Source organism: Corvus brachyrhynchos, unplaced genomic scaffold (assembly GCF_000691975.1).
Source record: "Corvus brachyrhynchos isolate BGI_N302 unplaced genomic scaffold, ASM69197v1 scaffold200, whole genome shotgun sequence".
In the NCBI taxonomy this organism is placed as follows: Eukaryota; Metazoa; Chordata; class Aves; order Passeriformes; family Corvidae; genus Corvus; species Corvus brachyrhynchos.
The window spans coordinates 3,892,579-3,908,628 of NW_008236184.1; the positions used below are offsets into that span (position 1 = coordinate 3,892,579).

Genomic DNA, 16,050 nt, shown 5'->3' on the forward strand with positions numbered 1-16,050 from the left:
CGGGCGGTAAGAGCTGCTGGGGCGGCCGCGCTCGAGGGGGGTGGGAAGGCCAAGGAGAGGTGTTCGCCTGGCTTTACCTTTGCCCGTCAAAACCTTTCCCCAGTAACAATCATTTACTAACTTGTATAGTCTTGCTGACTGCACAGTCTCCTTGCCTTCTTCCAAATGTGCGTGTGCGAGAGTTGGTAAGGAAATTGTTCTGATCAGGCAGAAGAGAACAGAAAGCAGAGAGCACTGCAGCTGGAGCGAGAGCAAAAGCTGGCGGCTGAGCTGGCGAGGCGGGACCTCGAGAAAATGAAAGATGAGAAGATAAGGCAACAAGTCAGAGCAAACAGGTAATTCAGACATTTCCTAGCTATATCAAATTGGCTGCTTGTTATCATGATTTGGGAAAGTTGTAGAAGGAGTGGAGAGGACTCAGACCTGGAAGGAAAAGTTAGTTTGAGGTCCAGGTATAATAAAAAGTTAGTTTTAAGCAAATTTTGTCTATAAAAGATGTTGATACACAAAATTTTCATTTTGAGGATATGTATATGTACATTTAGGCATATCCATGAGCATACATGTGTATGTATGTGTACCTGTGCTTATATAGTTAGAAGTCAAGTATGCAGAACTGTTGATAGCACATGTAGGAATATAGGAAACTCTTGTTTTTAAGTGGATTTTTTTTCTTTTTTTGCCCTTTAGCTAGAGCAGTACTTTTCATCAGGGTTGCCCCGATGAAAAATATTCTGTTTAAATAGTGATGGAAACTTAATTTTTTCCCCTAGATACCTACCCCCTTGTAATAGGATAATTTTTTTCCCCCTCCAGTCTTGAACTTCGAGAGTTAGAAAGAAAGCTGAAATCTGCTTATATGAATAAAGAACGAGCTGCACAGATTGCTGAAAAAAAAGCTATATACGATGAGAAAATGGTAATTAGTGCTTCCCAGCTCCTGAGTCCTGTAACTCTTTGTGTGGATTGTGCAGAAGATTTTTCCTTTGACATTTTTCATCTAAAATATTGTTCAGGCATTCGGTGTTATTAAAAATATATTTTGTGTTATGAAGGATTAATTAACCAGTAATAACTAGATGTAGAAAAAGGTTTACTTTGCCATTGCAATTGAAGGAGTAATGAATTAGCTGTATGACTGGTTATAGTTGTTATTTTACTGGTTTTGTAACATTTATCTGAGTAAAAACTATGATACCCTTTGTACAGTAAGTTTTTACAGTGGTGAATCCGTACCTCAGAGTCTGGTTGTTGAAAACAATGTTACTATTGTTAAACAGTGATCTGGGTAACTTCAGAAAGACTTGCAAATTTGTATTTATGTATAGAATAATATTGGTGATCAGGCAGATGCTTCTGATTATGTTAATGCTCTATACAGAGTTCAATGCAGGCAGCTCATTGAGGTTCAATGCAATGTGCTCACTGAGCGTGTTCTCTGTAGCCCAGCTTCATTCCAGTCACTGTGCTGATGTAAGTCCCACCTGTGCTCAATGCTTTGTCCCTTAAGTACTTTTAGTGCTCCTCAAGTTGGTTAAATCTTGAGGGTGCCCTTCAAGGGTTCTACTGACTAGATTAAGCTATTAAGCATGTTAAGGCTCTATATTTATAGACTGAGGTGGAAGACATTCCTTTCTGGTAATGCAGCATAATTCCTTTTCATACTGTGCATTTTTTCATTACAAGTTGTAGTACAGGGAATGAAAAGAAATCTTGTGTTGCCTTTTTCCCCCTAGAAATGGGAGGATGAAGTAGCCCAAGAGATGAAGGAAGAGTACAACAGGTTTCTGAAAGAAGAAATGTCTGCAGAACTGAGGCGAAACCAGGAGAAGAAAATGTACCATCAAGAACTGGACAAGCAGGTTGAGGAACAAGAGAAGAAGAAGCAAGAGGCTTATGAAGAGTTTCTAAGAGAGAAACTCATGATTGATGAAATTGTAAAAAAGATCTATGAAGAAGACCAAATGTTAGTTACTTTGAATTTTTATTATTTATTAATTTAAAACATAACAACTCATACAATTCTGCACAGAAAGCTGATTTGTATGCACCTATTCCATATAGAGTAAGGCCCATTTTAGTTTTCCTTGGTCACATTTTACTAATAAGAGACTGACTTGCATGAATTTTCCTGTTGAAACATCAGAATGTCCCAGTCAGTCTCGTGTCCTTGTTCCTCAAATATGAAATCCAGCTTTATTTGCAGGAGGGCTTCCAGTGGGCCCATCATGCTGGACACGACAGCATATTACATATTTCTGCCTTGCCTTGTGTCCCTGCCTTGCCACCAGATGCTTTGTTTGCATGTCTTAGGAACAGGGAAGGAGGTTTCTCAGGGCAGGGTATTGGCGGGGGGGGGAGAGTTTTGTGTAAATAAAAAGTTTAGGAGTTGTGGTGCCATTTGGCTTTCTTTTCTTCTCTTTGATGGGGCATAAAATGCAGCAGCAGCGAGTAATTTTGTGTACAGTCTGTCCTCTGGAAAGGTGTTAGATATGAGATTCCCTTCTTCAGGCAATTCATTACTAACTATTTTCAATTTAGCTATCTAGTTTTTAGCCGAATGGTTAAGGAAAGTAATTTAAATGTTAGTTTCTGGAATATATTGTTAATGGCGAGCATCTGGTTGATTTAATGTTACTCTGCAGTATGTTAAATGACTATTTGAACTCTTTTTTTCCATCTTCTACAGGGAAAAACAACGGAAGTTAGATAAAATAAAAGAAACTCAGACATATATTGAAGAGTTTATAAAAGAACAAGCTATCTGGAGGAAAAGGAAACAGGAAGAGATGGAAGAAGAAAATAGGAAAATTATGGAGTTTGCCAACATGCAACAACAAAGAGAAGATGATTGGATGGCTAAAGTTCGAGACACTGAGGAGAAAAAACAGAGAGTTCAAAACATGGTATCAAAAATTGAAATTGTAGAAAAAATTGTTGTATGTTTTTGTCTTTCATTTAGAAACCTTTCCTTTTTGTTATAGGTTGCCAAGACCATGGAGAGAGAAGAACAGAGGCGTAAAGAACAGGAACAAATCCGCCAAGATCTGTATCTGGAAAAACAAGAAGAGATTGAAAGGAAGAAGGAGATGGTAAGTTCTGGCAGGTACATGAAGGGGTTTTTTTACACCCTTTGGATATCTAAGTCTGCAGTGTTTTTTGTGACTTTGGGATGTGTTTGAGGGACGCCTTGAGCCCTTTTTGGACTGTGAGCTATCTCAAAGCAAAAGGCTTAATTCTGATACGGTTTTAAGAGTCTTAAATGAATTTGAATTGTTCCCAATTCTGTTCTAGCACAAAGTATTTATTTTCAACTCTATTTCCTGAATATTCTCAGTCAGACAGGCAGTTTGTACATTAGCTTAGGTTTTGGAGCGAAAAATTTGTACTTTGAGTTTCCTTTTCCATTCCTAATGTATTTGTTTTAATTTCAACCAGGAAGACAAGTGAAGGTTTTGAATACCCTTATGGCCCCATTTATACATTTACTTATCGTGTGAAGGAGAATACCAGTAACTTGGAAGTTTAGGTTTTAGCAAAGTAGTATAATTATCTGCTTTTCTTCTGCATTTCCATTTCCTATGTGCCTGGCCACACTCTGTCTTACCTTGCTGTGGGTGAAAAACAAAACGTAACATAGGTTGAGATACCAAACACTGCTATTTTTAGAGTGTTGTTCAGGATGACTGTCTTGTTGATTCCCTTCATCATAGCGGGGGAAAAAAAATCTCCTTTTGTTTTGGACTTAATTTTCAGAATCATGTGATATTTGCCAAGCTGATTAATACTGGAGAGCACTGTCAGATATGGAATGTTTGCTCCAGTTAGTTATGTTAGAAGTTAAGAACTACAGTAAATTTATTCCAAGATAAATGGAGTAGATTGGCTGCTGCTGCTCAGAATTTTTCAATGTTCAGTAATACTGCATTTTACTAAATTCCTTTATAGGCAGAAATTGAAAAGAGAATAAGGCAGCGCCTAGACTTAAGGCAAACATATGAAGAGCAAGTTGCTCTGAAGGCAGCAGCACAACAAGCTATGAGAGAAGAGGAGGAAGCCCTCCGGCAGCAGATTTTGGCCAAGTTTGCCGAGGACGATCGCATTGAGCAGCTGAACGCGCAGAAACAGAGAATGAAACAGCTTGAACACAAAATGGCCGTGGAGAAAATTCTCGAGGACCGTCGCAAACAGTGTATAGCAGAAAAAGTAAGAGTTTCATATGCACCTTTGGTTTGAGCAGAGTGTTTAATATGGGAATACTTGTGCTATCCTAAGGGACAATGCTGGTGTTGCTAGGGAAAGGTGATGGGAATTGCAGGGGGGGAAGCAGGACTTTGTTTTGGTTTCTGACAAGAGAAAAGTATTTTTAGAGCTAACTGTTTCTTGTTGCTCAGGAGGCTGGGGTCAACACCATCCCTGGCCCACTGTGTAGCTGATGTGCTGTGCAAATACCTCTTCAGGAGCCATGAGATCAGCAACACAACTGCTGTCCAGTTCCACATCCCTGGTCAGCTGCACTGATAATGATGTCTGAGGAGTCTTTAGGTTAAGTCTCTTGAATTGAGATCTGAGGAAGAAAAGGTGATAGCTGAAAGCAAGACACAGAATCCCATACTGCTGTTTTCATAACTGTTTATAGGGTATAAATCACCTGTGTAATGTGAATTGCAATTTCCAGTCATCAATGTGAGAATTCATACCTATTGCACCTTTTCCTGGATTAGAGCAGTAGGACAGGAACAGACTAACTTGTCTGAGAGCCAAAAAGCCACCAGAACTGAACATTGCCTGCCTTCAAAATGGCTTCTGACACCAAACACTTGGACAGCAGACTCATCCCATGACTTGCCATTCAGTTTTCTGTTTTATCTAGATGAGATTGTTTTCCAGTTGCCAAACAGGTATTGTTTAAACAGTGCTTTGTGGGTTTTTTTTACATACACTTTCCATTCTTTTCAAGAGAATTTCCTGTGACCAGGAATTAGTAAGTGGAAGTTCAAAATTTACTCCACTAAAATTTTTGTCTTTATGCTGTGGTGGATAATGGTGGAAACAAATGTTCACAAGAGCTGAAACAGAACTTGGGAAAACTTGTTTATTGTAGGAGCGTGAACTTGAAGAAAGAGAGTTAGAGAAGAGGAGACAAGCAAGTATCCGTGCAATTATTGAAGAAGAGAGACAGAAACTCTTGAAAGAGCATGCATGGAAACTGCTGGGTTATCTTCCTCGAGTAAGTGAATTGTATTTTAAACACCTTTAATATCTGTCCTGTAAATTGATATTCTCTTGGATAGTTCAAGGTGAAGTTGCAGAACTGTGCAAGTTCCCGGAGTCAGTGGATGTCCTTATTGTGTTAGCTCACTCGCACTCACCTCTTCCTTTTTCTTTTGAGGTGGGACGCATTTACAGTACTGCTCTTTCTGCTGAGGGGCGTTGGGCTCTCTGGCACTATTGATGCCTTGTACAGAACTCGCTGAAAGCTTCCACAGCATTTTGCACATCCAGTGTTTGAAATATGGAATGTGAGTTCTACAGCAGGGCTTCTCTAGCCAGAAAGGGGTCCACCACATCTTAAAACCTGTTTCCACCAAATTTCTCAGCTGGGGTTTTGGCAGCAATTTCTTGCAACTCTGGCTTGTCTGCCAAATATTCCATAACTATGGATTCTGCAGTAGTGCAACGAACTGCAGCATTTACAGAAGCATTTCCAAGCTTGCTCTGTTCGTCCCTGTATTTTTAAAAGTTAAAAAGATGGAAGCAGTTATTGCAATAGGAATAAACTACAATTTCTTTCGTATTGTGCTTCATAATTGGGAAGATCTCCTAATAGTACACAAATAAACAGAGAGCTGCCTTAGGGATGTAAAAAGGCATTTACAGTAGGGAGGGAGCTATCCAGCTGGTTAAAGAAATTCTGCAATCTGGAAAACATTAAGTAGAGCAGAGTTTCATTTTTATTCAAATATTAATACAATTATTGGTGCAGGAATTTGTAACACTTGGAGCGAGTTGTTATCTAATGTAGATTTCATTAAAGGATAACTCAGAGTGACAACATTTTGTATACTTCTCTGGTTTGAATTTGCTGCTGTAGGAAGCCTTGGCAATTTCAATGTCCAAGGCTCACATATGTGCCATATATGATGTTCTACTTTTCTGTTCTCTGCTTCAACACTGTGTCTGAGTTGGGTGCTCCTACATCACATTACTTCACTGAAAATGGTTAAATAGCAAAGTGCTACCAAATCCAAAACTTTCCAATATAAATGCAGTTTGTAACTTTTTCCTCTTTTTTAAATGCTGCAAGGTATGTTCTGTGGGTCATACATATTTTTAGCTGTAAAATTACTTTAGAAATTTAGATTTCCAGGTGCCCCACTTCTCTTCTCAAAAACATAGTTTTTGATTAAGTTGTCCTGCATTACTTGATTTCCCAAGTTATTTCTTTGTATGAGCTAATACCAACACAGGTAAAGGTGAAGACAGAACCCCAGCCCAGCCAGGGCCTCTTTTCACTGCAGTTGCGTGATTTTACTAAACCTGCTCCTGTGCTGTACTGACTGCAGTCACTCAGTGAGCAGTCACTCCTGTGAGCAAGAGAACGCAGCTAAATGTTGTCTTTTGGCAAAACAAAAAGGGTCTCTGGGTTAGCACCAATTTGTAACTCATCTGCTCAGGTTTTGTGATGGTTTTCAGGCTTGATTTTCAGGTTTGTTTTGAAGGCAACATAACAGTATTATGGATACCATTATGGATGCAGTATTGCTTCCATGGAAGATTTCAGAGATCCATAGTAATCTCTCTACTTTGTTTTACCTTCTGACGTGTGTTTCTTTCCTATTAATGCAGGGAATACTCAAAGACGAAAATGACATTAACATGCTTGGAGAAGATTTCAGGTTGGCGTACCAACAGAGAAGAGGTAATGAACTTCCAGAAGAGAGCTGAACCTTCCCCCAGCTCAGCTCCTGCTTTTACCACTAGGTGTCAGCTGCTTCCCAGTGAAAACTTCTATTTGCTGTTAACAGTGAGGAATTCCTCTTTAGCAGCATTAAAAGCCTTGCTTTTAAAACCGAAGTTCTAAACTGTGATGAGCAGTTAGTTTTACATAAGTGTGTGCTCCACTTGCATTTTTCACAAATAAACTGTTCTGGAGTTCTCAATTATTCTCAGTTAGTCATGTAGCAATGTTAGAAATGTTTTCTTCAGCAACACAGCAGAAACCTAAGCTCGCGTGTGTATTCCAGTCTGGACTAAAGGATTCTCCTAACGCACTACTTCTGGGAACATGTGGCTGTCCTGACATTACACTACTACAATCCTCATCCAAATGTAGTGTCTTACCTCCATGAGGTAGGTCTGAGGTCCTTCACTGGAAGGTTCTAAGCAGAGATGTTGTTCCATTCTGAGGTCAGAACCACTGTTTATACCTTTCTTTCAGTGCATAAACTGACTAATTTTTATCCCATGTTCTTTTTCACTTACTCTGAGGCAGGACTCCATTGCAATAGCTGAGGTCTGGCAGAAGTTCCTGCAAGCAGCACAGGCTTGTATTGCTCCTGTTCATTAATGTATGCACAACAGGCTCAGCTCATCTACCCTGAATCTGTTTTCTAGTTATTGATTACAATGATGACTAATGAAGTTTTTAAGGATGTAATGCTTGTAGAGCACCTGTGAATGTGGAGTCATCGCTCCGGCCTGTATCCCAAAGCAGCAGCTGATGGCCAGGGAAAGGTTTAATATTTTCACCTTGACTGAAGGAACACTTTTACACAATACAGCTCTATGGGACTGTGGAGGCAAGTCTCATGTATAGTTATGCCAGCCAGGGGCTAAGATGTAATGGCTAAAACAAGTTATGGTCGTTTCTATAAAAGAGCTGTTGGTGCTTAAATTAGATGCCAGACCAGCTAGCTTTGAGGGGAGATCTGTTACAGAGAACAGACAAGGCCAATTTTCCAACCATGTGTTTTAAAAAGGACATGATATTTTCTTCTCAACTGGATCACTGGTTAATTTATTTCTGTTGCAACAAGGAGTTTTCTGAGACTAAATCCTGACTTCCTTGGACTGAATATTACCATAGGTAAGGTACAGTTTTAAATGCTAAAACAGAGCAAACTGATAACCAAGTTCACTTGTTGGACTATTCCTTGCATGGTCTGAGCTTCTCTGCTCCTTACAGAATGGGCAGTTTGGCCTGGCAATGAAGTAGAAATTTGTATTTCATATGACATTACAACACAAGCTATCAGGCTTACAAAAGTTAAACAATTTAAACGTAAGTAAAATCAACAAAATCAATTCAGTGGGATATACAGTTATTAACTATTAACAAGGACTCATATACAATCTCAAAATAATGTACTGTCTGACTCCTCTTTCGAACAGGAGTTGCTATTTAATGGGATCAATAATTTCCCCATTCAAGAGCTTTCATGAATTCCTCTTCGGTAAAAGAAAGCATCTTGGCAGCTTCAATGTGCATCTGGGAAAAAAAAAAGAGCAGAAGGTAAAATAGTGTGAATGACCAATACAAAATCCTGGATAACTGGGATATTTTATGTGTTTTAATGAAGCACAGAAATTCCTGAAAATCTGACAACTCTTGTCACTTCTAAAGAACACGTGTAAGAAAACTGGTCCACGTTCTTTCAAGCTGATCAATATACAATTTAACATTAAAGCTATTACAAAGCAAATCATCCTACTCCTGATATTTAATGTCTTTAGGGAATTTTTTCCCTCTATCATTCTTCAGGCTCTGTCTGCTCTGTGCATCTGAACCTGCCACACAAATACTACACAAATAGCCTAAATAAGGTTTTTCTAATTCATTCAACAAAAGGCCTGTTTGAAGCAGACTTGAAGTCCTTCCCCTGATTGTGAGTATCGATCACATGTGAGCTTCAGCTGCCCTTCCCCAGCGCCTTTGGCCAGAAGCTGCAAGGCACAGGGTTAGCCCCAGTCTCATCCACGTTTCTCCAGTCACAGTCTCTTCAGAAAGGACAATTCACAGCATCCTTCATCTGTGAGTAACACTTTTTGTAAGAAAAGTTAAGTGGCTTTCTTTCCTATCTGCAGTTCTGATACAGCATTTGTAATTGTTTAAAAATGTATTTAATGCAGTTTGTGACACTTGTCTGAGACGATGGGTTTGGTTCCCAGTCAGAACAGAACAGAAATGCTGCTCTGTGACACCCATTTCAGTGAATTCACGTTCCAGAGGACAATGAGCTACCTCATCTATAAGGACATATTTTGAGTGAATGCTGTGTAGCTTTAATTCTCAAAATAAACTTGCAGAGCTAGAAGGGCCAGCCAAAGGCTGAGCTAGTACTGCTGCTGTTAGATGAATCCCCAGGATCTACTCTGCATCCTGTTACTGCCAGAAAAATTCTCTTGCACTGGAAATGCACAAGCAGCCCTGGTTCCTTTTATTCCATGTACCTGTCCTCCTTTGCCCTGTGTTGGGGAAGTATTCCAGATTCAAGGGTGTAGTTTCATATTGCAATTCCCAGTTCTTAGGATAAATGTGTGTATTTTGCTCCCTGAAGTTGCCACTTCATACAGAACTGTTCTTCCTCTAGGGGCTCAACAGCTTCGAAAGTGTTTACTAAATGTCTGGTGATCACTGAGTACTCAAAGGGTAAATAAAATGTTCTACTTTCTTATCTCTAAGGCTGGCCTTTCTTAAAGGGGGTTCTGTTTAACAAGCCACCATACATTGCTTGCTTTAGCTGTCTTACAGCTTTGGTTTGAGAGTGTAAGAAATGCACTGACTCCATCACAAAATGAATCCCATGAGATTCAGCAGAGTAAGAAATTGGAGGTGACCCAGTCTGTTAAGGTTCTGTCCAGACAGCTATGCAGCCCATAGCTCTCCATGTCTCATGCAGCCTCAGAATGAAAACTGATAGAAATGGCTGCACACATCCCAAGTTTTTAAGTGAAAGCTGTGATGGAACTAGTAAGTGGAAAATTGTTCAATTTGGGCAACATCTCTTAGTATACTTTCCTCTCATTTTAATTTCCTTCCATGTAAACTCACAGTTTTCAATATTACTTTATTGGACAACAGACACATTTAGCTAGAGGTTGTTAACTGAAATACACCCCTACTCTGCTCCTTACCTTTTGTCTCTTCAAAATATCAATTAACTTTAACTGCTTTTTAAAACCTGTAATTAGCTCTCCTTTTTGTTTCTGCAGTTTCTTGTTTTCTGATTTTAAGTCTTCAATCGTTTTGAGTTCTTGGTTAACTACATCCTACCAAGGGAAGAAAAGGAGAAATGTATTAATTATGAAAGTGGTGCTTTAATCAATGAAACCTGGCATTACATAAGAAAATGACAAACAGTAGCCACACATGACACTTCTGAAAAGAAATGGGATTAATCAAAATACTCCCACATCAAAGCTTAAAAAAGAAAAGAAAATCTTGGCAGTAAGAGCTGTGGTTTGCCTTTGTATGTATTAAGTATGTATGTGTACTTCTCTTTCTAAACATGTCTCATTTTCACACAAATGACGAAAATCAGAAAGGCTTTAACTTCATTCTGTACATTTCCTCCTCCTGCAGAGGTTGCAGTAGTGTCAGCTAAGATAACTTATTGGGCCTTTTGTGATTTGTTCCGAGTTAATTTTGGGGCTGCCTATAAGAGATATGATGCTTCCAAAGCCCATCAAGCTTTTTGTCTCATTCTAGCATTACTGAGTGATTACAGACTGGAATTTCTTTTCCTAAGCCACAGTACCTTGTTGCTTTGCTTCAGTTTATTAAGCTCCACTTTATACTTCTCCACTTCTTCCAAGGCCCTGTTTAAACGAACCTCTGTTGCACTCTGAGTGGCTGCAGCCTGCTTTTGGGCACGCTTTAGATTCTCCAATTCCTATTTAAGAAAGGACAAACCCAATAAAAACATCATGATATTAATGGTGTTTTAATGAATCCTGTATCAACAACACACTTACAAAAAGGCTCACCCTTGAAAGCTGAAGTATGTGAACTTCTTTGGCCTGCAGATAGAATCTGTCTCAAAGACAATTCTACTGTTAAAACATCCCCTTCTCCTTTGAAATCTTGAAAAAGGATCTTTCTCATCTTTTTTTTTTTTAAGCTTCTCTTGGAATAATTGTGAAGCTGATCATGTAAGACCACAGGACTGACTGAAAAACCTTGTATGATCAGTCAGAAAAAGAGAAAAAAATCACTGTGTCCACTCTGGGGCAGATTTTGGAATGGTGGCTCATGTTCCCAGCTGCTTCTTCCCACCTGTTCCTTTAACCTCTTTGCCCCAGAGATTACTACATGCAATTACCACCAAGAAGTTAAAGCAGCCTACTGAAGATGGCTGAGGGTAGTAACTATTTCATCTGGCAGAAAATAGTTCATCAAGTCTTATGGCACCCATCAAAACAGTTGTCTCTTGACTCTGCTGACAGTATTTCATAGTGCTGTAAGTGGGGAAATGAGAGAAAGAGACCAAGTTGAGGAACAGAATAATGAGACTAAAGATCAGGGAACATAGATAACAGACAAAGTAAAAGAAATAAACAATTCTGGCAGAAAGAGCACATCCTGTGTTTTATGAAAAAGAAATAAGACTTTTTCTTTAAACTATCAAACTTACAGTAATGGGCTTCTTTCAACCAACTCAAGGTAGAGAGGGGACTTCCTGATAATGAGGCAGCCCTCAGACTGCCTCATTTCTGAGTAATTCTTCTATTTTCTCAATTCTACACCTGCTCTGTGGTGGTTACTTAAGACTTCGACATCATTTATCCAAGAAATACATACTAATTGACCTCTTTGTCTTGTATCAAGATGATGGAGCTGTGAATTAAGTCAACTGAATCTTTTGTGCTATGTATTTTATTCTGCATTAATATGAAAAGCTTTGGAATATAGTCTTTAAAGCATTAAATGACCAAAAAAAACTAGTCTATATGCAATGCAAATTACTTATCCACTAATCAGATCATTTAATGAAAGAATTCTAAGAATTCTTTTAGGGATTTTTGTCATTTACTGTCACACGTAACACCTTATCAAGGACTTTTCTGCAAGTCATCCAGTGAAGGTATCTTGTTAAATATAGTCAACTCCAAGTTTTTAATCTTAAAAATGCCTGAAATAAGTGTCTTATTTTGTAACTAGGCAAGGTTTCTGCCTAAGTCAAAGCTGGATTAGTTTTCTCACATAATGTTTCTCTAAGAGGGGAGAGAATAAACTACTTTGTTTTAAATTTGTATCCCATTTCAGTTGCTGGATTTTCCCCACTGTTCTGACAGGGCTGAGGCACATCATGGGACATCAGCAGGGGCTGTGATAGCCTATGAGAAACCCTCACCAGGCCGTCCATCCTCCCAGCAGCAGTGCAGGCAGCACTGCTACCTTTAGGAAGTTCTCCAACACCTCCCCAAAAAACAGTTGAGAGAGAACATGTACTTAACATCAAGCCTTTCTTCAAGGCAAGTGATAAACCCCTGCACAAAGGCCTAAAAAGAGTAAGAGAACAACTTTGGTGTTCCCCTGACTGCTATCTAATGTTAGAGCTGAGCTGAACACACAAAGGAAGGAATGTTCTTGTAGACCAGTGGTGAAAAAGAGATGGGAGAGGTGATAGCATTTATTAGGTCAACTAGATAGAAAAAAATTTGAATGCTGGAAAGAAATGGATGAAAGTTTCTGGGAGCATCAGAATTCAGCTGCTGCCTTAGGTGAGTGCTGCAGCAGAAATGTTTACAGAGACCAAACACCAAAAAAATGAGATGTAAAAATAACAAAGTAGTTACCATGTTTCAGGTAAATTGTGAAAAGCAGGTGAGAATCTTTGCTTAGGCACATACAAAAAGTACCTGGGGCATTAATGAAGTTACAAAAACTTGATAATCTAGGGAGTATGGGGACGTATGTATCACAATGTAGGTCTACTATCATCTACATTGCAACAACAGAAAAAGCAATAAAAGCCCCAAAATCAGAGGTTACATTTGTGCTCTCTCAGCTATACAGAAAACTTTCTTTAGACCGCAAGTAAGATTTGTGAGAGTTTAGCAGCACAGTAGCACCATTTCAAGCCTGTGTTCACAGGAAATTGCTTTTAAATGTCTAGAATTGAACTACACTACATTAATTAAGTAGGGTTGAATAATACTTCATATCTAAAAAATAGAGCAGTTTTCAGACTCCTAAGTCCACAAGAGATAAAAGCAGTTACTGCAAAATTATTTTTACATGCATGGTCTTTGCAGTTAGATAATTTATTATAGCAGAAAAACTATGTAAAATAACTTCTGAATTAGAGAACCTTTCATTACATCCATTTGCTTTTTTTGCTGTCTTAGTATTTTAAAGAATTACCACTATTTTTCATGATCATGACTGATGGGTAACTTTGGTGAATTCTAGAAAACACAACCTATGAGGAATAATTGAAGCAACTGAGGATGGTAAATCCAAAGCAAAGACCAGTGAGGGAAGTGACCATATTCTGGATATGGTACCAGTACACTGGAAGTGAATAAACTTTTCATCCCATTTCCTAAATACTTTGTGACTGTGTGCAAGGAAATGGTTGAAATTGCCATTCCAGAAGGCTTTAAGTACAGGTTAAACAATCTTATGTCCAGGATGGTTTGAATATAATTTGTTCTGTCTTGCTTTAAGATAAAGGACTAAATGACTGTAAATCTCTAGGCCCTATTTGCTGTGAGCTGATGAGTAGGATAAATACTGGTACTGAATATTTTTTCTGACAGAATCACAATCAGTGTAAGGGAACTTAAAACCTCCAAGTATCTGCACAAAAAGAACACGAAGACCATGTTAGTGTTAAAATGCCAGAACTAAGGAACAGTAAGATACAAGCATACCCACACAAATCCATAATATGATTTAATGGAAGTATGAGACTTTGATGGGCTGAGTTGAGTTCTATTTCCCCCAAATTTTTAACTGAAACATTCTCCTGGTTCTATTACATGTACTACACAACATTATGTGTATTACGTGGTTTTGAAGTCAACCCCTCTAGCTCTGAGGAATTAAAGAAAAATATGTGCTGCCCTTAAGATTAAGTTCCAAACAAACAAAGCTGTGTATGCAGCCATCTGCTGTGCCAGGCACGGGCACCACTGTGCGTGTGTGGGACAGCAGCAGCCACGCTCACTTGGCCTCAGCCACTCTGGAGTGCCTGCTTGTCCAACAGTCCATTTGCAACAACAAAGACATCCCTTCCTTTACCTGCAGAAGATACTATTATAAGCTGCAGGTGCTTTTTAAGAAAATGTTCATTAGGTTCTACAGCTTACAATAGAACTTACAGAAGCAATTTTTAAAAAATTATAATTAAAACCCGAAAAATGGAATTTCCTTGCACTTTTCAGGATTCCTTTTTATATTTGACAGCAGTTTCTGAAAAGGTAGTTTTGTCTCTTGTGGGTCTTTTACACAGGAATTTAATTTTAAAACAAAGAAATATATGATGGTAGAAGCAGAAGATGAGCAGTTAGCAAAATATATTATTTCTTCCTTTTAAAAAAAATTATTAGGCCATTTAAAAATACAATTTATAAAGCTATTAACAGACATTGAGATGCTAATCAGGTCATTGGATACAGCTCTTACCAATCCATCAGGGAACAGAGGGTAATTTGATGTGGGTTTTTCCCTTATTTGAGATAAATGAGACTAATATCTACAATACCTTTTCTAGTGCAGTGACCTCTTGTTGTAACCCTTCATTTTTTTTGTTTGCTTCTTGTGACAACATTTTGTACTTCTCAGTCTGAGACTGCTGCAGGCTGATTGTTCGTTGCAGTCTTGTGTTTTCTTCTTCAGTATCTTTAAGCCGAGTTTCTAAATTCTGATTTTCATCATCCTATATGGCAGTAATTAGCAAAAAAACCCAGCTAAATTATTGCAAGGAAGCAGAATGGTAATGCAGTAATAATGTCTTGTAAATAAAAGGTAGTAAGAATATATATGCTGTAGATCTAGAAATAGCAACAAGTAAGACTAAGGAAACAAAACACTGTTGTACCAAGCTAATACTTTAAAAACCAGTAACACTTGTCTCATTTAATTTCCTGCAGTCTTTTACTTGAAAGTGTCTTGTAGCACTATGTAAAACATTTCTCATAGGCCCAAAGGTTTTGCAAATAATCAAAATGTTATAGAGTAATATGAATAACAGTGGCACATAGGTATTTTGTGGCAATTTCATGAGAATAGCTAAATGCACACATTAGGAAAAATTATGGGAAAAGGAAGAGAATGTAATTACTGATAAACCAATCCATTATGTTTTAGGATATTATCTGGTTTTGACTTAAAAGCAAGCTAATGATCCAGGCTACATCAAGTATTCAAATTTAAGATTCTCTTAACATGAAGTGAATCCCGTACTAGATTCATGACCTACTGGCAATTACATCCCACATTAAGCATTATAATTCAAGGCATTTTTCTTTTATAACCTTTCAAACTTTATAAGTGAATACTAATTTAGATTATTTCAGAGACACATTATGCCCTGCTTTTCTTTAAGAAAAAGAAACCAGGCACGTACAGAAATGGAACTTATGTGAAAAAAGTCTCTGCTGTTCTCTCAGCCCCTTGGAATACAAGCTTCCCACCTGGGAAATCTGTGCTTTATCCTAAGCTTCTCATGACTTCATGCACCTCAGAAACTCCCACCTCTTTATATTTAAACAGAATTACTGCTTCCTTATAACAACTGGACTGTGAATTGGAACCAAACTCAGAATCTATCTCAAGGCTTTGTCAAAATGAAATTTTTGGGACCTTCTATGTAATGAAGTTACTTTCACACCAGAGAAACTAGAACCCAAAATGATACATTTACATACAAAGTGCTAAGGGAGCAGGACAAGAATAAGTACAAGGTTGTCTGTCATCTGCTACAGTAACTGAATTCTGTAGTGGTTTTGGCATGGAATGATGAAGTTCAATAGCTACTGACAAAATTATACTTGATTTGAAAATGAAGATGTCTTTAAAATCTAATGTAACAACTTTCT

The 16,050-nt window shown here is 38.3% G+C and overlaps 2 protein-coding genes across 2 annotated transcripts in view; one reads left to right on the plus strand and one right to left on the minus strand.

Annotated features, from left to right (window-relative positions):
• The window catches only part of MNS1 (meiosis specific nuclear structural 1), a 7,392-nt gene extending 220 nt beyond the window's left edge, over positions 1-7,172 (plus strand). Inside the window, exons 2-9 of the mRNA XM_017736846.1 lie at positions 191-335; positions 817-919; positions 1,737-1,966; positions 2,690-2,906; positions 2,985-3,092; positions 3,949-4,206; positions 5,105-5,230; positions 6,850-7,172. Coding sequence (XP_017592335.1) covers positions 191-335; positions 817-919; positions 1,737-1,966; positions 2,690-2,906; positions 2,985-3,092; positions 3,949-4,206; positions 5,105-5,230; positions 6,850-6,948 — 1,286 coding nt within the window. The 3' untranslated portion in view covers positions 6,949-7,172. The remainder of the gene's footprint in view (positions 1-190; positions 336-816; positions 920-1,736; positions 1,967-2,689; positions 2,907-2,984; positions 3,093-3,948; positions 4,207-5,104; positions 5,231-6,849) is intronic.
• Positions 7,173-8,137: 965 nt separating this feature from the next.
• TEX9 (testis expressed 9) overlaps positions 8,138-16,050 on the minus strand; it is a 21,626-nt gene continuing 13,713 nt past the window's right edge. The window contains exons 8-11 of the mRNA XM_017738025.1: positions 14,715-14,888; positions 10,761-10,895; positions 10,138-10,272; positions 8,138-8,491 (exon numbers count right to left, since the gene is read on the minus strand). Coding sequence (XP_017593514.1) covers positions 8,414-8,491; positions 10,138-10,272; positions 10,761-10,895; positions 14,715-14,888 — 522 coding nt within the window. The 3' untranslated portion in view covers positions 8,138-8,413. The remainder of the gene's footprint in view (positions 8,492-10,137; positions 10,273-10,760; positions 10,896-14,714; positions 14,889-16,050) is intronic.